This window comes from Nematolebias whitei, chromosome 10, assembly GCF_014905685.2.
Source record: "Nematolebias whitei isolate Nwh7 chromosome 10, NemWhi1, whole genome shotgun sequence".
NCBI lineage: Eukaryota > Metazoa > Chordata > Actinopteri > Cyprinodontiformes > Rivulidae > Nematolebias > Nematolebias whitei.
Window position 1 is genome coordinate 30,211,742 of NC_056507.1, and position 24,283 is coordinate 30,236,024.

General features: G+C 40.5%; 2 protein-coding genes across 2 annotated transcripts in view; one reads left to right on the plus strand and one right to left on the minus strand.

The window, feature by feature from the left end:
• LOC119416332 (vesicular glutamate transporter 2.1) overlaps positions 1 to 13,801 on the plus strand; it is a 16,850-nt gene extending 3,049 nt beyond the window's left edge. The window contains exons 3-12 of the mRNA XM_037683562.1: positions 302 to 420; positions 3,878 to 3,992; positions 4,908 to 4,995; positions 5,204 to 5,290; positions 6,264 to 6,406; positions 6,487 to 6,636; positions 8,338 to 8,470; positions 8,555 to 8,665; positions 8,749 to 8,876; positions 13,105 to 13,801. Coding sequence (XP_037539490.1) covers positions 302 to 420; positions 3,878 to 3,992; positions 4,908 to 4,995; positions 5,204 to 5,290; positions 6,264 to 6,406; positions 6,487 to 6,636; positions 8,338 to 8,470; positions 8,555 to 8,665; positions 8,749 to 8,876; positions 13,105 to 13,434 — 1,404 coding nt within the window. The 3' untranslated portion in view covers positions 13,435 to 13,801. The remainder of the gene's footprint in view (positions 1 to 301; positions 421 to 3,877; positions 3,993 to 4,907; positions 4,996 to 5,203; positions 5,291 to 6,263; positions 6,407 to 6,486; positions 6,637 to 8,337; positions 8,471 to 8,554; positions 8,666 to 8,748; positions 8,877 to 13,104) is intronic.
• An 8,773-nt stretch (positions 13,802 to 22,574) lies between these two features.
• On the minus strand, positions 22,575 to 23,612 carry fancf (FA complementation group F). Its single transcript, XM_037683560.1, has one exon. It carries the CDS (start codon positions 23,595 to 23,597, stop codon positions 22,575 to 22,577), a length of 1,023 nt encoding a protein of 340 aa, XP_037539488.1. The 5' UTR covers positions 23,598 to 23,612.
• Positions 23,613 to 24,283: the final 671 nt, after the last annotated feature.

Sequence of the window (24,283 nt, forward strand, 5' to 3'; positions counted from 1 at the left end):
TATATATATATAAAATTAACAAAACAATAAAAAAATGTACTAAATTGTAGTTCAAATTTGCCAATGGGATTGTTTTCGAACTTTGGTTTTTGTAGATCATCTCTGCACCCCCAACTTGGTGTTTTGTGACCCACACTGGGGCTCTGATCCCCAGGCGTTGAAACCAATAATTTAATAAAACAAATCTGCCAAAATACAAAATATTAAACCAAATTTGAGAAATAATCCATGAAAAATATCCATAAACATGATTCTTTTGAGCATAACAAAAGCATAACGATTTTCTATGTGTGTGTTGAAGAAAGCGAAATTCAACTGGGACCCAGAGACCGTGGGGATGATTCACGGATCCTTCTTCTGGGGTTACATCGTCACTCAGATTCCAGGGGGATACATCTCCTCCAGACTGGCTGCAAACAGGTAAAAACCCTCCATCACTGTCCAGCAACAACTGTAGGTGGAGCGTCCTTGTCTTTTATTTTAAAGAAATGTGTAGTGCTTAACTTTTGCTCGTCAGTCATAAATATGTGAGCATGAGGTTTGAAGAAAGCAGCAGATGAGCAGGGGGATTTGGCTGATGCCCGCCAGGCGTGCCTCCTCATGTTAATGAGCCCCTTTGGGACCACCGTGTCTAATCCTTTATGTTGAGACGCATGGCAACCACCAGCAGCCAAAACCTCATGTGAAATCTGCTCCTAGGTGACGATTGTACAGTTTCACTCAGCAAATATTGCTCACCGTTTTATTTCACTGATGAGTAGATGGAGCAAACAGGAAACAAAGCACCGGAAGTCTTTAAATATTTTATTTAAATAATCCCTTCTTCTGAAGTATAAAAAGGACATTTAACACAGAACTGGATGAGACATATTATTCTGTGTTTTCACAAGTCGTTAAACTATTTCTATATGAGCTCAGCCTAAATGCAAACCTTTCATCAAGCCAAGTCATCTGATGCTTTTTGTTGGAAACACCCCCCCCCCCCCCCCCCACCCCCCCCCCGGAGACTAAATAACCAGATTGGGAGGGGATGTGTGACACTGCCCTTAATTCCTTCTTTTTCCGAATTTTATACAAATTCAATTATATAAAAATTTGTATTTTGAAAAGTGTTTTTGCAGAATGTCCACTGGTGAATTGTGTTTGTATTTTTTATCGGTTTAAAGGACTGATGTGTAGAGGTCTAAAACAAAAGTCTGAAGCAAATTTCCTCAAGGGGAGATTAAAATATATTTTATTACACCAAATTAAATCAAAACAAGGGCAGCATGGAAGTGCAACTGGTAGAGCTGCTGTCTCTCAGCGAGCAGGTCCCTGGTTCAAATCCCGGTCCGCGGGCTTTTCTGGGTGGAGTTTGCATGTTCTCTCCGTGCATGCGTGGGTTTTCTCCGGGTACTCCGGTTTCCTCCCACAGACCAAAAACATGCATGTTAGGCTGATTGGTAACTCTAAACTGTCTCTAGATGTGAGAGAGTGAATGGTTGTTTGTCTCTATGTGTCCCTGTGATGGACTGGAGACCTGTCCAGGTGTCCCCCAAAGTGATTGCTGGACATGGGCACCGGCAAACCCCGTGACCCAAAATGGAAGAAGCGGGTAAAAGATAATGGATGGATAAATCAAAACAAAACTGTGTTGCATTAGGGTATGGTTCTACTGTATATCTTATGAAATCAAATCACTTAATTTCAAATGGAATTGTTTCATTTTGTGACATATTGTATTGTGACATAAGGGTGTGTGTTGTATTGTATCATACTTTGTTGCTTGGTATTGTGTCATCTAGTATTGTTTAATATTTTATTGTAATGTATCATGTTGTAGTGTACAGTGTTGTGTTGGATCAAATCATATTGTGTCGTATCGTATTGTGACATATTGTATTGTGACATAAGGGTGTGTGCTGTATTGCTTCGTATTTTGTTGATTGGTATTGTGTTGTCTAGTACTGTATCATATTTTATTGTATTATATTGCATTTTATCATATTGTGTTGAATCATATCTGATTGTGTTGAATCATGTCGTATCGTGTCATATCGTATTGTGTCATATTGTACTGAGACATATGGGTGTGCGTTGTATTGCATCGTACTTTGTTGCTTGGTATTGTGTTGTCTAGTACTGTATCATATTTTATTGTATTGTATCATGTTCTAGTGTACTGTGTTGTGCTGTATCAAATCATATTGTGTCATATCATATTGTGTCGTATCATATCGTATTGTGTCATATTGTATTGCGACATATGGGTGTGTGCTGTATTGCATCATATTTGGTTGTTTGATATTGTGTTGTCCAGTATTGTTTCATATTTTATCATATTATATTGTATTTTATCGTATTGTGTTGTTTCAAATTGTATTGTGTCGTATTATATCGTATTTTGTCATGTCGTATTGTGTCATATTGTATTGTGACATATTGTATTGTGACATATTGTATTGTGACATATTGTATTGTGACATATTGTATTGTGACATATTGTATTGTGACATATGGCTGTGTGCTGTATTGCTTCGTATTTTGTTGCTTGGTATTGTATTGTCTAGTATTGTATCATATTTTACCATATCATATTGTATTTTATCGTATTGTGTTGTATCAAATCAGATTGTATCATATCATATCGTATTGTGTCATATTGTACTGTGCTGTATCGTATTTTGTTGTATGGTATTGTGCCATATCCTATTTCAGGGCTATTCAACTAAATTGCTCAGGGGGTCACAATTACTGAAAGCCAAGAGCTCAGGGACCAGACATCAAGTAATTTTGTGTTATAAGTTTGTTTTATGGTTTAAAATCTAGTTTAATTTCAAATGAACCCACTGGTGGGCTGAACTGAGCTAACCTGTGAGCCTGATTTGGACCCCGGGCTGCCAGTTGAATAGATCTGTCCTATTGTGTTGTATCACATTATATAATTTCAATTTGATTTGTCTGATATAAAATGCACTCAAGTTCTGTGGCATTGTACCCCACTGCGTTTTATTATCACATCGTAACATGTTGTTTTGTGTGGTATTTTATCAAATTAATTTGCATGGGTCTGCAATGGTGTTGTAGTGTATTATACTTTGTAACATATCCTATTGTGTCAGTATTGTAGCCAATCAAATCTAATTAAATAGGACATGGTATATAAATAACAACTGAACACACAAGATGTAACGAAGAAGTTGAAGCTGGAAAAAGATGTGAAGTGAATGAGAGTGAAAATAATCAATACACCTCACATAACTTTGTTTAGACCTGGTAATTTACATAGTTTTTACTTTGCTGTTATATTTTCAAATTATTATTTTGCTCCTAAGTTTGCTTGTAATTAAATTTTTGAATCCTAAAAACCTTCATGATTGGGGGAGGAGGTGGGGCTCACAGTCCCACAACTCAACTATGAAAACTCTGGCTCCAAACATATAAAATGGCAGCACTATAAACACATATATTTTGGTTTTAGCTTCAAACAATGGGACGAGGCAGCAAACCTGAAACCATCTGTTTCTTTGTGTATTGTTCAGTTCGTTGATCTTTTATCAAATTAAATCTATTTTACTGCCTCGTATCAAATTGTATGGCACTCTATCAAATCAAATTAGGACTCAAAGTCTGTCGCAATGTATTAAACAGATTGAAATCTTAAAGTACTTTATCATATTAACTTGCAGCATATTATAACTGCTTGTTAAATTCACACATCCAATTAAAGCTGTTTTATCCTCATTCTGGGTGTTTATTCATTCTTTTGGTACTAAATGCCAAAACAAAATTACATTTGAGAGCCTTTGTTGTTCTGATTGATGAATACTGTCATTATTTATTCTGCACAGTATAATGATTTTATTTTACAGTAATCTGACATCTCTTGTTTACCCAGAGTTTTCGGAGCTGCCATTGTGCTGACATCCATCCTGAACATGTTCATTCCCTCCGCCGCCCGTACGCACTATGGATGCGTAATCTGTTTGAGGATATTACAAGGCTTGGTGGAGGTACGCACGATCTTGCACATCAGGTGCTGACATTTCAGACTGAAACGACGCCTCATTATCAGGGCCAGAGCTGGGGCTGACCCCTTCGTTCAAACCACCCTGACATTCTCTTTGTTACCACATTTTACACAAATCCTCTGTTGCGTTCTGTTTGAAATTGTAAAAGCGTTCTGTGGTGAAGAGGCTCCCATTCATTAAACTGCACACAGAGTGGTCAACAAACAGCAGGAGACCCTGAAGAGCAGGTCTAGTGTGTCATGGTTTTCTGAGCTGGAACAGCTTCATGTTCACGTTGAAATATGTGGAACAAAAGAGATAAAAACCACTTGATGCAGGCGGCTCCCGCAGCTCAAGAAGAGGCTTCGTTTCAGGGAGGGGAGAGATGCTATTATCAGACTGAAGGTCGTTTCCTTTTGTTGTTGCGTTTAGCTGCACACTGTCGTTTCAGTAGCTCCTCGTGAGCGTTGAGGAAAAAAAGCTGCCTGCGTTCTGCACCTCAACCAATTACTACAAATTAAGCATTAGCATTTCAGGGTGTCTCCCACTGCAAGCCCCAGCAATTTGAATCTATCAATAGCTGATTGTGTGCCACTTAGTGTTTAATGAAGATTTAATGGGAGCAATTCAGTGAATTATTTTCATGAAATGGGGAGTCAGCTCGAATTTGCACCAACTCACACCCGAGCCATTAGTTTCTATTAGAAGGGCCAGCTCCAATACACGTCGCCTTGTCTGTTAATAACTTCAATTTGTCCTGCGAGGCTTTGACAAATAAGAAGAGACTGCGTCCGTCAGGCAGTGAAGCAGGGGAGTGAACATGTCAAACTAGATAACACGTTTTGGTTTTTTTTGTAATTAAATGCTGATAATTTGATTTGAAAATGTCAGATAAAGATGAGGTTTGTTTCTGTGCAGGGTGTGACTTATCCAGCCTGCCATGGGATCTGGAGTAAATGGGCCCCACCGCTGGAAAGAAGTCGTCTGGCAACCATCTCCTTCTGTGGTACAGAATACGTTCTCATGCTGGGGTTGGCACGCACACATTTTATTGCACACTTTAGTGCAGACAGTGAAACAGGTGTAAAATTACACAATATTGTTCCCTAAGCTGTCTGAGCTGACCACATTTGTAACCACCGGAGGGACGAGACTACTCTCTGGGTCAACAGAGGATCACATTCTGCTTAGTCACAGTAACGTGTCTTGTTCAGGGTCGTACGCTGGCGCAGTGGTGGCCATGCCTCTGGCTGGGGTCCTGGTGCAGTACACAGGATGGTCCTCGGTCTTCTACGTGTACGGTGAGCGTCGCTGCAAGGACAACCTTTAAATCACAATCTGTGGCAAATAAAAAGGGAAGCAACTAAAGCGAGGGTGGTGTCTAAACAATGATTTCACACATTTTGTGATTTTGATGCAACGAGGTGACGACAAGGTGAATAATGTGCTGAAAGTACAACTCCATCTTGCTGTTTGTCCTTTGTATGTCATCAATTTATCAGTTGCTCAACACTTTTTTAAAATTTATTTTAGGTTTTTCACATAAAAAAAACCCTTTCACAATATCTAAATTGACATCCTATTAGTATTATACCACATGTGGGTGAAATACACCCAGTCTCGAGTAATACTGAATAAACAAGTACAATTTTACAGTACTGTACAAATGTTTGAATCCACTTATCTTTATATTTAGCTTCTTACAGAAAGTGTGGCTGCTCTGTAAGGTGGTCTTGATCAACAGCTCTTCAGTTTTTCTGAAGGTCTTTACAATAATTCTGTTGCTTTTTCCAGTGATTTTTCTTGTCCAGTCCTTGTGCCTGTCCATGACGACATGTTGTGAAGTTTATGCTTACATTTTTTTTTGTATCTGTTGGGGATGAAGGAAGGGTCAGATATTCCAGTTGATCCTCTGAGCTGGAAGCTCTTTAGGAATCACCATGTTAGAGCTAAAACACATGTCAAACTGTTATTTTGGGTGTTTTCTTAGCTCTTGTTGTCGTAAGTCGATGCCACGGTTGCTCATTTCTTAAGATTGGGAGCCTTTTTATGTCCAAAATGTTGCATACATTTGAAAAACAGAAAAAAACATTCACTGATCAGAGTCAGGCACAGGACTGAAAATGAGTGAGACACTTTTCAAAGAAAACCTTTGAAAGACCTTCAGAAAGCTTGAACATTAACCAAGAGGTTTCAAGATGGTCTGACTTAGAAGGAGAATGTTAAATAAGACACGAGTTGACTCAAACATGATTAACTCTTGGTCTCTTTCAGGATCTTTTGGGATAGTTTGGTACATGTTCTGGATCTTGGTATCGTATGAGAGCCCGGCCGAGCATCCGACCATCACTGAAGAAGAGCGCCGTTACATCGAGGAGAGCATCGGTGAAAGCGCCCAACTGATGGGTGCCATGGAAGTGAGTGGCCCGTCTTGCTTGGTGATGCTGCACCCGATGCTTCATTCAGCTGATTTGTTTTTATTTCTATGATTGTGCAGAAATTTAAGACCCCCTGGAGGAAGTTCTTCTCCTCCATGCCTGTCTATGCAATCATTGTGGCCAATTTCTGCAGAAGCTGGACCTTTTATCTGCTGCTCATCAGCCAGCCTGCATACTTTGAGGAAGTCTTTGGCTTTGAGATCAGCAAGGTAAAAAAAAAAAAAAAGCTCATGAAAAATGTATATTTTTAGCTCTGAACCGACCAGAACAAAGATAATCTCAGATACAAAGAACTCAGTAGAAGTGTGGCTTGGTGTGTGAATAAAAAGCTTGTTATGAATCTACTTTTTGATTTCTATTTTCTCTGTTGTCGGGTGAAAAATTCTAATTTCAGTCTGGCAAAATGATTGCTTATCTATTCTAAACAAACAAATGACAATACAAACATGAAAACAGCTTTTAGTATCATTAACACCATGAGAAGGGTTGATTCAACATTCAGTCTTTTACAGAATTGTTCTAAAACACACAGTTTCTTTCAGCTTTATAGTTTTGTTACATTCCACCAAAGGTTAAACGGCAATAATGTAGCACTCAGTGCGTGTGTTTGTTTGTTAGAAAAATATCACATGAACTGGACAAATTTTATTGAAACGCCCAGAAAGAAAATGTTGGATGTTCATCCACAACTGATTAACTTTTAGAGCCAACACAATTCAAGATGGATGTCACAGCTAATTGGCATTAGCCAACATAAAAACCTTAGATTGACAAATATGGAGCTGAACTTTGGTGTGATAGTAGCTGAGGGTTATTGTCAGCACATACTTTGAGCACTAACAGATCATGTGAAATCCTGCTATAATGCATGAAATTACACTTTTAAGGATGATCATCTTTAACTCTGATTTCTCATCAGAACATGATATAATACTCTAAAACATGATATAATAGTCTAACATGAAAGGCAGTGGGTGGTATGCATTCCTTCAGGGAGTGCTAGGCCTTTAATACTTCAGCTGTCTGCTTTAGTTCACTCTCTGATGAGAACATTTGACTAACCAGTGCAGCTGCATCCAACCACAAAGCTCCCAAAACTCATTTTACACAGACTGCTCTGCACCAAACGGCATAAAACTGGAGTTTCTGTTCTTGTTCAGTTTATTTATTAGACAAGAAGAAACAGCAAATAAGCTGCTGTGGGGAGTCGTGGCGTCAGAGGACAAACCGGAAAATCTGATCTCATGACAGAACATGCTGTAAAGTGTTGCAGTTGTAGAGCAAAGAGTTAAAAGTTGATTGATTTACTCATCTCCAACAAAGCTGCAGCTTGGGACTTTTACAATGTGACATAAACTCCAGATCATGGCGTAGCACTGCTAACAGACAGAAACACTTATAAAACTGTTTTTTTTTTTAAACTCCGTTCTTCTATTCCTCACGCTTTTTCAAGGATAAAACAGTCATAGTTGATGGAGCAGTTTTACATTGTTAATGATGAAAACAAACAAAAAACCCACTCCAGGTCCATGTTTTCTACAGAGAGCGGGCTCATTACCACATTATAAATTATTTTACATGAAAGGCCTAGAGAGTTAACTTTGAACAGAACCTGTTGCCGTTCAGTATTATTACCTCTCATCACCAAACAGTTTTTCATCCAGACAACAGAATTCGTGTAATCATATCTGGTCCTGACGATTGCCCTCCAGTGAGAGAGTAAACCATGAATCAAGCCACGCTGACAGCTGTAATTCAGGCCCAGAACGAGGCGGGATTGTTACTGGGCTGAATTATTGCTCGCTGGAGTCAGAGGTCGACACACAGCAGCACGTTTATCCTCGGACAGTTATGATGGTCTCTTTGTTGCTGTCAGAGTTGCTTCAGACTCATATTTGATGGTTTCTCAGGTTGGAGCGCTGTCTGCTCTTCCTCACCTGGTCATGACCATCATTGTGCCTTTAGGAGGCCAGTTAGCCGACTACCTGCGGACCCACAACATCATGTCCACCACGACGGTCCGTAAAATCATGAACTGTGGAGGTGAGGCTGTCATCAGGTGGCTGCCGGTTCCTCGTGGTGTTGCAGATGTTTCTCATGAGTTATTTATCGTCCGCCTGCTTTCAGGGTTTGGAATGGAGGCGACACTCCTGTTGGTGGTGGGTTACTCTCACAGTAAGGGGGTGGCCATCTCTTTTCTAGTCCTGGCAGTGGGCTTCAGTGGGTTTGCAATATCAGGCGAGTCTTTAAAACATGGATTATTATTTGGAGGATTATTTAGTACTGCACTGACTTCGTGATATTTCCTCCTTTTGCTGAAGGTTTCAATGTGAACCATCTGGACATTGCTCCTCGCTACGCCAGCATCCTTATGGGGATTTCAAACGGAGTGGGAACTCTGTCAGGGATGGTCTGTCCACTTATAGTTGGAGCGATGACAAAGAACAAGGTGAGTGTGTCCTGATGGGAACAGTAAAATGATTTGAAACCCTCAGAGAATATTCAATACAGTTTATTTATAAAGTGCCAAATCACAACAAAGTTGTCTCAGGGCACTTTACAGGAACATTCACATACATAAAGAAGCCAATTAGTAAAGTTCTCTATCTAAGGAAGCAGCAGACCAGTTGAATCTTCACTTCGTCGCAGTCTCCCATCCTGAGCAAGCACAGTGGCAACAGTGGAAAGAAAAAAACTCCCTTTAAAAGGAAGAAACCTCCAGCAGAACCAGGCTCAGGACAAGCGGCCATCTGCTTTGACTGGCTGGTTTGAGAGGACAGGAAGGAGAGACAGACAAACATAGAATGGTAGGTCCAGATATACTGTAGGTCCAGATGTAGGTCCAGATATAGGTCCAGGTGTACCTGAAAAACAAAAACACATGTTAAGGATAGAAAAAATAATTACAAATACAAAACAGGTTGAGCAGAGTAAGTAAAGACAGTAGCAGAGTGAAAAATGTGGTCATTTTGTCCTCCAGCAGTCTAAGCCTATAGCAGCATAACTAAGGGATAACTCAGGAAACCCAAGCTGACCCTAACTATAGGATTTATCAAAAGGAAAGTCTTAAAACTGGACAATGTGTCAGTCTCACAGACAGAAACTGGAAGTTGGTTCCACAAGAGAGGAGCCTGATAACTGAAGGATCTGCCTCCCATTCTGTTTTTGTAAATTCTAGGAACCACAAATAAACCTGCAGTCTGAGAGCGAAGTGCTCTGTTAAGAAAATATGGAACAATAAGCTCTGTAATATAAGATGGAGCTAGGTTGTTGAGAGCTTTGTAGGCTAGAAGTAAGATTTTGAATTCAATTCTGGATTTGACAGGGAGCCAATAGAGAGAAGCTAAAACTGGAGAGATATGATCTCTCCCACTAATTCCAGTTAAGACTCCAGCAGCATTTTGGATCAACTGAAGACTTTTTAAAGACGTATTTGGACACCCAGATAATAAACCATTGCAATAGTCCATTCTAGACGTGACAAATGCATGAACCAGTTTTTCTGCATAATTTTTAGATAAGATGTTTCTAATTTTAGTGATATGATGAAGCGGTTTTGGTAACATTTTTGATGTGGGGATTAAAAGACAAGTCCTGATCAAAAATAACGCCAAGGTTTTTAACTTTAAAACTGGAGGCCAAACATTTATTTCTGTTTTTAGACAAAGTACTGGTTATTTATTAATAGAGAATGTCACCAAATGCAGTTTTTTGTAGTTCAAAAGATGTTCTTTAGGCACCAAATATGTCCTGGAAAAATCATTTTTTACTTGTTATGAAATTACTATATACTTTGTATGTACGTGGTAGTTACAGGGTATGTACAGTGCCTTGCGAAAGTATTCGGCCCTCTTGAACTTTTCAACCTTTTGCCACATTTCAGGCTTCAAACATAAAGATATAAAATTTTAATTGTTTGTGAAGAATCAACAACAAGTGGGACAAAATCGTGAAGTGGAATGAAATTTATTGGATGTGTCAAACTTTTTTAACAAATAAAAAACTGAAAAGTGGGGCGTGCAATATTATTGGGCCCCTTTACTTTCAGTGCAGCAAACTCACTCCAGAAGTTCAGTGAGGATCTATGAATGATCCAATGTTGTCCCAAATGACTGATGATGATAAATAGAATCCACCTGTGTGTAATCAAGTCTCCGTATAAATGCACCTGCTCTGTGATAGTCTCAGGGTTCTGTTCAAAGCGCAGAGAGCATCATGAAGACCAAGGAACACACCAGGCAGGTCCGAGATACTGTTGTGGAGAAGTTTAAAGCCGGATTTGGATACAAAAATATTTCCCAAGCTTTAAACATCCCAAGGAGCACTGTGCAAGCAATCATATTGAAATGGAAGGAGTATCAGACCACTGCAAATCTACCAAGACCCGGCCGTCCCTCTAAACTTTCATCTGGAACAAGGAGAAGACTGATCAGAGATGCAGCCAAGAGGCCCATGATCACTCTGGATGAACTGCAGAGATCTACAGCTGAGGTGGGAGAGTCTGTCCAGAGGACAACAATCAGTCGTACACTGCACAAATCTGGCCTTTATGGAAGAGTGGCAAGAAGAAAGCCATTTCTCAAAGATATCCATAAAAAGTGTTGTTTAAAGTTTTCCACAAGCACCTGGGAGACACCAAACATGTGGAAGAAGGTGCTCTGGTCAGATGAAACCAGAACCAAACTGTTTGGCCACAATGCAAAACAATATGTTTGGCGTAAAAGCAACACAGCTCATCACCCTGAACACACCATCCCCACTGTCAAACATGGTGGTGGCAGCATCATGGTTTGGGCCTGCTTTTCGTCAGCAGGGACAGGGAAGATGGTCAGAATTGATGGGAAGATGGATGGGGCCAAATACAGGACCATTCTGGAAGAAAACCTGTTTGAGTCTGCAAGAGACCTGAGACTGGGACAGAGATTTATCTTCCAACAAGACAATGATCCAAAACAAAAAGACAAATCTACAATGGAATGGTTCACAAATAAACATATCCAGGTGTTGGAATGGCCAAGTCAAAGTCCAGACCTGAATCCAATCAAGAATCTGTGGAAAGAGCTGAAGACTGCTGTTCACAAACGCACTCCATCCAACCTCACTGAGCTCGAGCTGTTTTGCAAAAAGAATGGGCAAGAATTTCAGTGTCTCCATGTTCAAAACTGTGTACATACCTGGTACAAACCTGGTACTTGATGGATATATATTCAATAAGTATTTGATTTTTAGGTTAATACCAGGTACACACAAAACAAGAACAAGGTAACAAATCACTTAATAATCACTTAATAACACAGCCGGGTACCTGTAGTTACCAGGTACATACAATGCTGTATTATGAATCAATATTGTTTCCTGGTTTTAGGTAATACACTTTTATTCATAAAGTACACCTGTCAAAATTGCAATCACATGTTTTTTTTGTAACAATTTTAGCAATATTAAACAATAAAAGTCTTCTCAAACTCTACCCTATAACAGGCTTCTACATAAATGTATAAATACTTCCACTAATTCACATAATTTAATATCAGAAAATAATGTTTACAAGTCTGGAGCAGCAGTAGCTTAGTGGTCAGTAACGTTCTTGTAATTGTGAGGCCGCAGGTTTGAGCCCAGGTTGTGTCAGAAAGGGCATCCGATTAAAAATATTTGTGAACATTTTCATGTGAGTACACTCACTGTGCAACGCTTGAAGAAGAGAGAAGCTGAAAGAAAAACAGCAATAATAATGTTCAGAAGTTTATTATCCGGAGAACACTGCGATGTTCAAGAGGAAAGCCATCATTCTATAAAAACACTGTTACACTGTATGCACTCAACTGAAAATGATAAAGCAAGCTTGAAGGCATCTGTGAACACAAATTATGAAATCATAAATGGTAAATGGACTGTACTTATATAGCACCTTTCTATCTTATCAAGATATTCAAAGCTCTTTACAACAATCTGTGTCCTCATTTGCCCATTCATACAGCATTCTACTAGATCTATACACAGAATAATCAGAGCTTTATCACATTCATACACTGATGGGACACACATCAGAGGCAATGAGGAGTTCAGTGTCTTGTCCAGGGACACTTCAGCATGTGACTGCTGGTGGAATCGAACCCCCAACTCTTGCATTGGAGGACGACTGCTCTAACCACTCAGCCACAGCCGCCCCAAATTGTGAAACAAATATATTAATTTTATTGCAAATGATAAGAAAATGTTTGGAGAAAGGCAAACACAGCCTTCCAGCACAAGTACAATACATTTATAAAACACGGTGAAGGCAGTTTCATGGTTAGGGACTTTTTTTCCTTTAATTCATTTGGTGCATCTGGGACAACACAAAACCCAAAAATATCTTAACACTCAAACTGAATCACCCTCAAGAAAAAAATAATTGCCATGAAAGATACAAACAATTGCAACAACAAAGGTTCTGCCAAAATCAGAAGGAAGGTAAGGTTTAAAAAAAGCCACATCAGAATCCTAACCATAGTCAAAAAGGAATGTTGAGGAGGAACTGGTGAGTTGGATGTTTTCATCTACTTTTAGGACTTGCATGGTGGTCTCTTGATCATCTGAGTGATATTTGTACAGAAATAAACATTTGAATGTACAAACTTGCACAGTGTCTTATGAATGCCTTTACTTACTCTTGCTCCATCTCTGTCTGTTCTTAGACCCGTGAAGAGTGGCAGTATGTCTTCCTCATTGCCTCCCTTGTGCATTATGGAGGGGTGATATTTTATGGGATCTTTGCCTCCGGGGAGAAGCAGCCATGGGCAGACCCTGAAGAAACCAGCGAGGAGAAGTGTGGCTTCGCGGACGAGGACGAGCTCGCCGAGGAGACGGGCGACATAACGCAGGGATACGGCGCAATGGGCGGCCCGGCTAAGAGCTACGGGGCCACGGCGCAGTTGAACGGAGGATGGGTCCAGGACTGGGACAAGACGGAGGAATATGTTCAGGAGCCAGCAGGAAAGATGTTCACCCAGCGTGGCTACTCTTAAACCGCCCAGCTGTGGTGAGCCTGCTGTAAAAACAGACTCTCCATCGCGGATTGCACAACCCGTAGACAGTTGTTCCAATTCATTTTGTGTGTTCAAGTAGTTTCAGATGAAATGTAACGAAATAGAAATAATTACAAAGCAGAAAAAAAATATCCTCAGTAGATTCTCATGTTCCTCTTCACACGTGCACACCGTAGGGCTTCACCTTACATACGGAAAGTGTTTGCAAAGCACACTGCAGATCTGCATTGAACGACTTAGACACCCAAACCTCATTGATCTACTTGAACAACGTGAGCCAGACGACGCTGCAGTCGACCATCATGTAGGGGTTTTCTCTAAAAATACTACTCTAATTGCACTGAAACTAGAAGTGTTCGGAAAACAAAAAATCTAATGTGTTTCATGTACTGTACATATCTGTATGCTGTTTCTGTGAGGATATTGTGAATTTTGGGTCACTGATCTGTGTTAACATTAAATATAAAAGGCCATATTTTTCATGGACAGTACCTCCTCAGGGAGACGACGTCTGCTTTGCAAAAAAGGTCTTCATCTTCTTCAGTGAGGCCTACAAATACAAGACAAAAACAGCGTGAGTGAAGTTGACTCGTAGAGTTTTAGTGTGTGTTCGTTGCATGAATTTGCTCAGAGCATTGTTTCAGATGCAGCCGCCTCTCGGTCACCTGTAGTCCTCGCTCAGCCAACTTGCTTCGTCCTTGGGTAAGTGTCTTCAGCCATTATAAAAACTACAATGAACTTTCCAAATCAGGTTGTGACGAGCGACTAATCACAGAGATTTCACAGACAACGGCTCTGACGACATTGTTCATTGGTGTTTGGTGTACATCGCAATAAATTCTGTGTACCAGCTGCCACCTGTTACATCCCGTTCTGTAGAGTAACACTAGCTTGCTGTATCTGATTGTACTTGTTTTGGAGTCATGTGATCAGCATTAAGGTGTGTGTTTTAACGGGTTCCTGGCGTCTGGATTGTCAGCTTTCGCGCTCATGAATCAGGAGATGTTGCATTTTGAACAGCGAGGAACGACATGCAAACATCTTAGTTGTTGGTGACCACTTGATGTTTCTTGGTTGTTGTCCTGACCATCGCAAGTACTTTAAAAGGGATGGTTCCGATCGTTTGAAGTGAGATTCTGTGAACGCTTGTTGGAGATAGCTCTTGGAATGGCCTCAGTTTGGAGAAATATTTATATTAATATATAATTTTATTCTATATTAATTTTGAATCGGTTCACAAGCTCCTGGCTAGTCTAAGCAGGGCCAAGACCAAAGTGAGATGCTGCTGTTTTTAAACACCTCCAGTATCAAAAGAATTCCTAGTGGTCCATGCAAATGCAGTTTTATAAACCACTACACTGCTGTCAGGTTTGCATTAGGCAGAGCACTGCTTCCTACATGTTGAGGGATTGCAAATATTCTAGTAGAAGTATTTTGATATTCCTGTAGAAGTGCTACAGCTAGCTGCTGGTTCTATTTGCGCTTGCAGTTATTCACAATTATACAATAATGTTTGCAGGAATCGTTATAAATATATATATATATATATATATTTTTGAAACCAGAGTAGAATAAAAGTCTTTTTACAAACTGAAGTTGTTTAAAGAGCTATCTGAAACAGGTAAGATATTGACTGCTCATAACCTTCCCGCAGAACTTCACTTCTTAAACACTTAACTGTGCTTTTAACGACACGTTGATATTGTAAACACTTGAGTGGACCACATGAATTAAATAGATGCTCTTCCACTTGACTTTATTTGCTTTTGAAACACTTTATTCTTCATTTGCTGTATGAAATCTGCAAGAATGTTTAAAATATATGAATATATAAGAATGTTTAGGTGACCAAAAGATGCTATTATGGCTTCGTGCCTGAGGTTTATGTAAACAGATAAATGTGATTTTTCGCTTCTATAATTGTGTTTAATGAAGAGGTATGTTGATGTCAAAAAGTGTTATAAAAATACTCATATGCTTTTTATAAAAAAATAACCAAAAACTTCATATGTTGTCCTGTGTTTTGGTGATTTACGGTACTCCTCACAACTCTGGACAGACTATTTAACCATGTCCACGTTTCTCATTGGAAAATCAATGTTAGAGGCGTCTGGAGAGCAAAGAGATTAGTGGAGCTCGTACACTTACAGGAACAGTAATGTTAATGCCGTTAGATTTAACGTCCTTACAAACAGGACTGCTGGCTGTAGCTGCTAAGACTTTTCAATTTAATTTGCAGTGAAGAAGCTGAAGAAGGTGTCATGTTGGAGAATCAAAGTGCACTGAAGCACGGACAAACAAAGATCACATCAGGAAACAAAAAGTACCACAACTGTGGAAGATAATCAGGCGTCATGGTGGACTTGTTTTCCTGGATATTTTTTCTTGGGGTTCTGTTACTTTAATCTCAGAATTCTGAATTTAATCCTTAAATTCTAAAAAAAAAACTGTTTTCACCTTGGCCCTCATCTTTTGTACACAACTGTGAGAATGTGAGGCAGAATATTTTCTGGACCTTGCTGCACATTTTTCTCCTTAAAATCTGCAGCATTTGCTCTATTTTTTTTTTACTTCTTGTGCTTCTTTAAGCTTTTAATTATTCTGCTTTTAGCTGAAAGCTAACTAGTCTTTTGCTGATTTTAGCTACTCTTGTGCTACTTTAAGGTTTAAGCTAGTAGTTTGCTATTTTTAATTAACCTTTTGCTCAATATAGTATAGTATAGTAACTAACATTTTGCTGTTTTTAAATACTATTTTGCTACTTTAAATAATTGGCCAGTGTTTGATACTTTTACCTAGTGTTTTGTTAATTTTAGCTAGGTATTTTTTCCTTTTGCTTTTAGCTTGTATTTAGCAGCTTTAAGCTTTCAGCTAGCATTTAATTTCTTTTAGCTTTTAGCAAGTATTTTGTTACTTTTAGCTAGCATTTAGCAGCTTTTGGTTTTTAGCGAGTGTTTCTTCACTTTTAGTATTTTTCTAATTTTAGCTGGTGTTTTGCTTTTTTAGCTTTTAGCTAGAGTTTTGCTACTTTTAGCTAGTAATTTGCTACTTTTACTGTTTTTAGCTAGCATATTGCTACTGTAAATGATTAGCCAGTGTTTTGATATGTTTAGCTAGGGTTGAGCCTATTTTGCCTTTTAGTTTGTATTTAGCAGCTTTTAGCTTTCAGCTAGTACTTAGTTTCTTTTAGCTTTCAGCAAGTATTTTGTTCCTTTTAGCTAGCATTTTGCTGGTATTGGTTTTTAGCTAGTGTTTCGTTACTTTACAGTTTTTCTCATTTTAGTTGTTTTGCTTTTTTAGCTTTTAGCCAGAGTTTTACTACTTTTAGCAAGTGTTTTGCTAATTTTGGCATTAACAACTCTGTTTAGTATCTTCATCAAATTTTAGAAGTCATCTGTCACCCAGTGTTTCCACTACTTTTCACAGAAAGCTAGATTATTATTATCATTTTAATAATATAAGATAAAACAGTCTGGGGTGGGGGGTCCAGTTTTTGACCTGTGCTTCTCTGTGAACGATGGACAGTTTGGCTGTGGTAACCTTCAGCTGCTGACTGATGCCTGACAGACCAGGAGGCAGCTTCGTGTCTGAACCAGCAGCAGACTGGCAGCGATCACAATAAATCTCTGTTTGTCTTCTGATTATCCAACCTGCCCAGAAAGGAAGCCATTAATGCTCCCGCTGCCTCTGAGAGCACGTTAATTTGACAGAAAACGCAATTGTGTCACCACTCATGTGGAACATGTTTTCTCCTGCCTAACCAGCCAGTGGTGGTCATGGCTGTTACACCTGTGACGGGTGCCTGTTAGGACACAAAGCAGTCAAAACCTGTCAGCATTTGCAGGTGAAGCTCTCTCAGCGCTCTGCTGCCTGCAACATCAACACTTTCTTCTTGCTGCTCCTCAGGCTCAGTTATTTGTTTCTGGTTGTGTAATCTTTGTGTGAGTGAAGGGTGTTGGTTGGGGGGGGTTGGGGGTGTGTGACTGAGTGGGGTCGGTGGGGGCAGGTGCAGTTTAGCTCTTGGGGGACTGTAATGGGATGAGGCCCAGCCAGAATGAGTGTTTGATCACAGGGTTGCACACTTCCCCCGAGACTCTCTGCATGCAATTATCCTCCTGATCCCTCCTCCAGAAAGTCCACAGCATGCCCTCCCAACCCCCTCCAACCAGCATCCCATAATTTCCAATGGAAAATTCAACTCCATCACATGCTAGGAGATCATGTAATTACAACCCTCCATTTCAAAGTGCTGTTGCAGTAATTACTGTTTTATGACAACCTCCTGCAAGGCAATACACTGCCTCAGGGCACCCCCCCCCCCCCTCCTCCTGTCTTAATTGCTTTATTAGTGGAGAGCCAAACGGCATAAATTGCTTTAACACATAATGACATGTTATAAATCAATGCTCTCGCCCCAGTTTGACCCAAACTCAAACCAGAATGCCCTTTTTAAAAGTATATCTTTGTTTCCAGTCTTGATTTTTTAGGATAAGATTGTGCTAAAGATGTCAGCGTGCGGAAAAATCCTCCTTCTGTCAAATGCAAATGAATCTCTCCATCCTGCTTGGCTCCACCAACAACGAGGGCTGCGTGGTGTCAACACACTCATCTGGTGACTTAGATTTATTAATTTTATATCACTCGAGGCAGAGTGTTGTGTGAACTGTGTCTGAAACTAGAGCAGGAAGATATCTAAACTCTGTCGGCTGTTTTCCTCCACAGGACTGATTTCCTACAATAGCATGCGATGTAATCTAGCAGAGGTCCATGGTTCCCCTCCCCCCATATCAGATTACACTGACACCTTCATGCAGGCTTTTATAATATCACACACAAAGAGTGGCAGGATTTAACATGACACGGGTATTACAGGAATAGAATGACAAAATAGTTCAGCTTTAAGGTTTTGTTTGATTCTAGTGAACAAAAACTGCAGATTATTATCATTATTATTATTATCATTATTATTATTATTATAATTATTGCCCGCCGCCAAAGGCGATAATGTTTTTGCCCACGTCTTTGTTTAATTGTCTGTTATCAAAATGTCATATAACAATGTTCAGTCAGGTAATCTGGACAGTTTCTGAAACATGTCCAGATTACCTGACTGAACACTGTTGGATTGTGTACCTGGATTATTGAGCATGGACTTTGTTGAAAATGTCATATACATTATATAAAAGATTGCACGTTATTTTAAATGTTTGACTAAAATAGCTACAACTTTGTCGTGAAATATCTTAATCTAATATTAGGCATGAAATTATTCTTTAAAGACTGTGAGCAATATTATTAATAATCATTAATCACTTTTTATTTATAAGTATTTCCTCAAACTCTATAAATAACTTTTAAAGTCTCCAAGGCCCAAATAAAGTAACATATTTTTCAGCCACAGTTTTTTGCATAATTTGCATGCCCTACAACTTATACGCCGGAGAAATGTATTTATGGATTTTTTCTCATATTTATAAACATTTTTTGTCTGAGATTTAACCTTTTTCATTCATTCTGACTGAAAATATTGAACAAGCCCATTTTAAGCTGCTAGATGGCGCCTGAGGTGTATGGCATGCCGTTGTATCATGCAATAGGTAAAAGTGGCTATTAATGACACAATAGGCTTGCCATAGACTGCCACCTTCGTCCAGCTCACTTGGGGCAACCATCAAATCATCTTCATTTTGCTGCACCGCCCCGGCAAAAATGCAGCTAATTTGACCACTGAAGTGTATTTTTTAAGTAAAAGTTCAACTGAGACACACCTTTACTATAATTTCATGCAAACACATAATTGTTTTAGGTGTTTATCCTGTTAAATTTTGAAGAAATGCACAGCGAGTTGTTCCTCTGCATGCTTCCGCGAATTGGGTTTTGAAATGCAGCTGATTTGACCGTCAAAGTGCATTTACTAAAGAAAAGTTAGACTGAGACACACCTTTACTATAATTTAGAGCAAATAATTGTTTTTAAATGTTAATCTTGTTAAATTCTTGTTAAAGTCCTCCCGTGCACACTCCTGCAGCAGCCATTTAGCAGCCAGTCGATTTTTGGCACAACACCGGTCCATATTTCCGGGTTGTCAGCAGTGATGCATAATAAATGCAACTTATATGATGAAGCAACGTATTTAAAGAATTTTCCACTTTATTAAACATTTTTGGACTGATGCGACTTATAGGGCGGTGTGACGTGTACGGCGGAAAATACGGTAATCAGTTTAGTTTTGATTTTATATTAAGGATTCCTAACAGGGAAAGTTGCTTGAATTTGTTTAAATGTTTAATTGGTTTAAATCTCAACTCACTAATCTATTGATGAACGGAGCACTATTTAAATTTTTACAGCATCTCTGGCTTCAATTCAACTCTTCCTTCCCTAAGAATAACTCTGCAACCACAGCATCTAAATGGGAATCTGAGCTGATGTTTTTTTGTAAAATGTGTCTTTCATTAAAAATAAATAAATAAAATTTGACACGTTAAGACGTCACAGCCTCTTTTCCTTCTGATGATCTTGGCCACTGATGAGGTGCTCTGAGTGGGACACAGGTGTGCTCAGGGGTCCCCCACTGTGATCAGTCCAGGGTCGAGCTGGAGCAGCTCCGGCACGTGCCGAGCCTCCCCCACCCTCTCCCCTCTCAGGAAACTCCCTATTCACACCACCAGATGGTGGCTGGATCGGAGTTTTAATGAACGTTATCCTTGGTGACCCTTTGGAAGCAGCCAACAGCAGTGTCCCCTGACACCCCAATCCTCCCTCAGCACGTCTCAGTGCAGTATGCTACCCCCCTCACTCCACCCCCAGGCTGGCAGAGACACAATACCACACTGAATGGAATATAAATGAAAGGAGGGGCGGACATAGTTAAAACTGAACATCAATATGTGCATTCTCCTGTCTGGGGGAGAAATACTGAAAAACAGTGAGAACAGACATCAGGAAGGATGTTTCGTCTCAAAGTAGCAGCTTGATGCAGGCGCAGCTGCTTGTATCAGCGCACTAAAACTTGTTCTTCGCAAAGGTTTTCATGCTTGAGGGAATTGTTCCAATAAAAAAGGAGAAAAATGGCTTCATCTTTCATGTGAACCGTTGCAGGCAGAGCTCTAAAACTGTCATCTTGCAGGGTTTTGTTTTAAAGTCAACACGTCTGAGTCATCGCCCGGACTGCTGCTAACCTGCACTCAGTTTAGTGTCAGGCTGTGAAAGCAGAGCAAAACCACACGAGCTGTTATTTGTGGTGTAAAATCTTTATAATTTCATAGCATGTCTTGAAAACACTCCGTTACTGAATACATTTGGACGCAACAAATCAGGTTAGAGCCCTCATTCCTCGTGGCTGGCTCTCATCCAGCCTGACGCATTTGTTTTTATTGGTTGGGAATAAATTGGTTGTGTACAAGCTGCCCTTTGCTCAGTGACCCTCGTCTGTCTCTACGTGAATTGCTTTCACGGTGGGTTTAACGAGCCATGGCTGTGTTGGTGTTCCCTCCACACACATACTGAGGGTAGGGCTCTAATCCACCATCTGACAGAGAGGAGGCCCCCGCTCCACCTACTGCGGCTGCTCTGACGCCAAATCTGACTAATTGATCCCTCATCACAGAAGGGTCGTTGCAGGAGGACCCAGGTCTGAGATGTGTAAATCGGTGGTCGAGTCACGACTCCATAAATTCAATACGTGTTGGTTTAGTGAACGTAGAGACGGGGAAAATACAAACAGGGAACACTGGGTTTCTTTTTTTTCCCGTTATTTATTTGAATTTTTGCCTTTTGTTACAATTTAATATCCAAATTATTTCTGAAAACGTCAACTCGTTTGTTTTCTGCAGCTGAAGAACTTTAACTTGCCGAGCGACAGATCACAGAACGTCAGGATGGAAAATACAAACAGCGCTGAAAGAACATTTAAAAAAAAAAAAACATGTTTGTATAATTTACTGACATTTAGAAGTTGTTTCAGTCAGGCCAACCTATCGCTAATAAAACTATTTAATTCACTGATGAAATGCATTTTGTCTGCCATCTTTCAGTTTTAAACTAAAACTACTACATTAAACTTCAGCTCAATATCTGTAAAACATTATACCCATTAATGTTTGGGCTAAAGTAGCTGTGGTGATCCCAAGGGTCATTTTCTGAGAGGTTCATTAAAACCTGTCCAGTGATTCACAAGATATTTTGCTAACTGGCAAACACACATACAGGCAAAAACATTATTGCCCTTCATCTTTGGTGGTGGGTGATAATGTTATGGTGCCACCCATCCAAACCCTGTAAACAGCACTTTTCTTCAATAAAACGGAACAAACTAAAAATAAATAAAACTTTAAACCCACAACATCACAAGGAAATTATTTCAAAACAGTTTTTTAAAAACAAAATAATTTAACTAGTTTTTTTCACTGTATCTGAGCTTCAACAAATAAAATAAATTTAAAAAAACAAGTGGTGGTGCAGAGGTTCGAGAAGGTGGGCCTGTGATGGGAAGGTCGCTGGTTCAACTCCCCGGACCGACAACATCAAAACGTGGGTGGGAAAGGTGAAGCACATACACCTGCCTCCAACCCCATTTGCCTCATTCTGAGCCCTTGAGCAAGGCCCTTAACCCCCACCATCTGCTCCCCGGGTGTCCTAGACAGCAGCTCTCTGCTCCACACAGAGGCTGTGGTAGCTCGGTGGTCTGTAGCTGCGTCAGGAAGAACATCTGGTGTAAAAACAATCCCCAAGTCTTCATGCGAGCTAGTTCACTGTGGTGACCCCCTGAAGAAGAGAGCAGCCGAAAGCATTTTACTTTGATGTATTTGGAACTAAAACAACAACAGAAAGATAAGAAACATTTGCTTATGATACCTGTCATTTAGCATTGTCTGATACAAACAATAATTTGCATCTTTCTTGTTACAAAAAGAACAATCTTTCAAATAACTGCATGTTTTTGCTTAATAGGTGTTAAAATGTTGCATGAACTTGCACATCTATGAACAAGCCGTCATAAAATGCAAACTGAAACAGCTACAGCTGCACATGTCTTATTCCTGCAGCATACTTAGTTTAGATTCCTAAAAGGCACGTGCACAGATCAATGTGCAAACATTTGACCTCAGCTCCAACAGTCACTTGTTTAATGCAGACAGAAGGTCTCCCCACACACTCAGTCCCTGGACATCAAAGTCTCCATCAGCAATCTTTAAAGCGTTTAGCTCGTCTTCTGCTTGCCTCCTCAGCGAGGGGCAGGCCTCAAACAATAACAGGAAGTGCTCAGTCAGGCTCTGAAAGGACACCGTGGGGATGGCGCCGCTATGAACCCATTCACCGTCACATATTGTGTACTCCATCTCTGACGCCCACTGTTTCAGCCTGTCGCAGAACGCAGCTCTGAATTTTCGGTGTCTTTTCAGCAGCTCCTGGAGAGTTGCAGAAGGCAGCGCAGAACACATGCTCTGCAGCACGGCGGAGTGACGCTGCAGCCAGTCCAAGAGAAAGTCCTGCGAGGCCGTTTGTTCAGACGAGTGTTTAGTCATCAGCAGAGCTGCAGAGATGACTAGACACAAACGATGTGCTGCTCCTTGAAACACCTGAAGGACGGAGCACAAAAAGTGCTCTGCCCGGCAGAGGTCGGTGCATTCTTGGCTCAGTCTCTCCATCAGCATCTCCCCCTGCACCTCAGCATCAGCACCAACAGCTGACGGACCGCAGAGAGGACGCAGGACTTTACAAACTGACCTGCACTGAATGATGCGGCTGCAGAGGCCAGGGACATCTTCATAGTCACTCGTCAAGACCTTACCGGGTCCCTGAGATTTAAAAAGTAGCTTCAAGATGGAGACGGGCAGCTCAGGGTTGTGCAGCAGCCCGACCAGCAACAAATCTCGGCAACGTGGGAGGTCCGAGAAGGAAACTTCAGCACATCCAGGAAAGACATTGCTCAAGCTTTGATTTGTGAGCTCCAGCTGTTTCTCCAGAACTCTTCTTATGGCCGGGTTATTGTGGAACCTGGAGTAGATGTGCTCGCAGTACTCGGCCCAGTGGAAAGCCCTGGACAGGGCCAGTTCGTCCCAGCGCTCCACCACAGCGCAGTGGGCCGCCACGGCCAGCAGCTCCACGGCCTCCGACAGGTTCTTCAGCAGCGCCTCCATGATGTGGCGCTCTCTGCATTCAGTCCAGCTTCTGGGCCCCAGGAGGAGCACCGGCTGAGAACAACACACACGTTCTGAATAATGACCCAAACTGTCCTCACGTTAGGAGAACAAACGCTACAATCGAGCTAAAACACCGAGTTAGCTTCGAGTTAGCAGTTAGTGACGGTAAACGAGACTTCCGGAGGAGCTTTTTACAAATAAATTACATTTTAAGAAGCATGATAGGTCGTAGCACATGTTTGACCGCTATAAAACAATTAATTGCGACACACTGTTATGAATTAAGTTTCTGTTGTTGGGAACTCACTTGTGTTTTCTGTTTTTCTTCAGCCGGTGTTCCGGGGTTGAGTTTGAGCACGACTGCGCATGCGTACTGACCTGCCAACCTGTCGCCCTTCAAAATAAAAGCCACCTGTTGACATAAAATTGACATGCATCCCACCTGGTTGTAGTATGTAACACACATGACGATAGTTTTACTCATTTAAGGAATTTTTTTGGCATACATATATGCATGGTGATATAGTTCAATCATGTCATGTTGTCGCGTGTATGGAAGCCCATTTCTGCCACTTCAAATAAGATATTCTAAAGGCATGCATGTACTAAAAAATACAAGAGGTGAAAGAAAACATCTGGCATACACACACACACACACACACACACACACACACACACACACA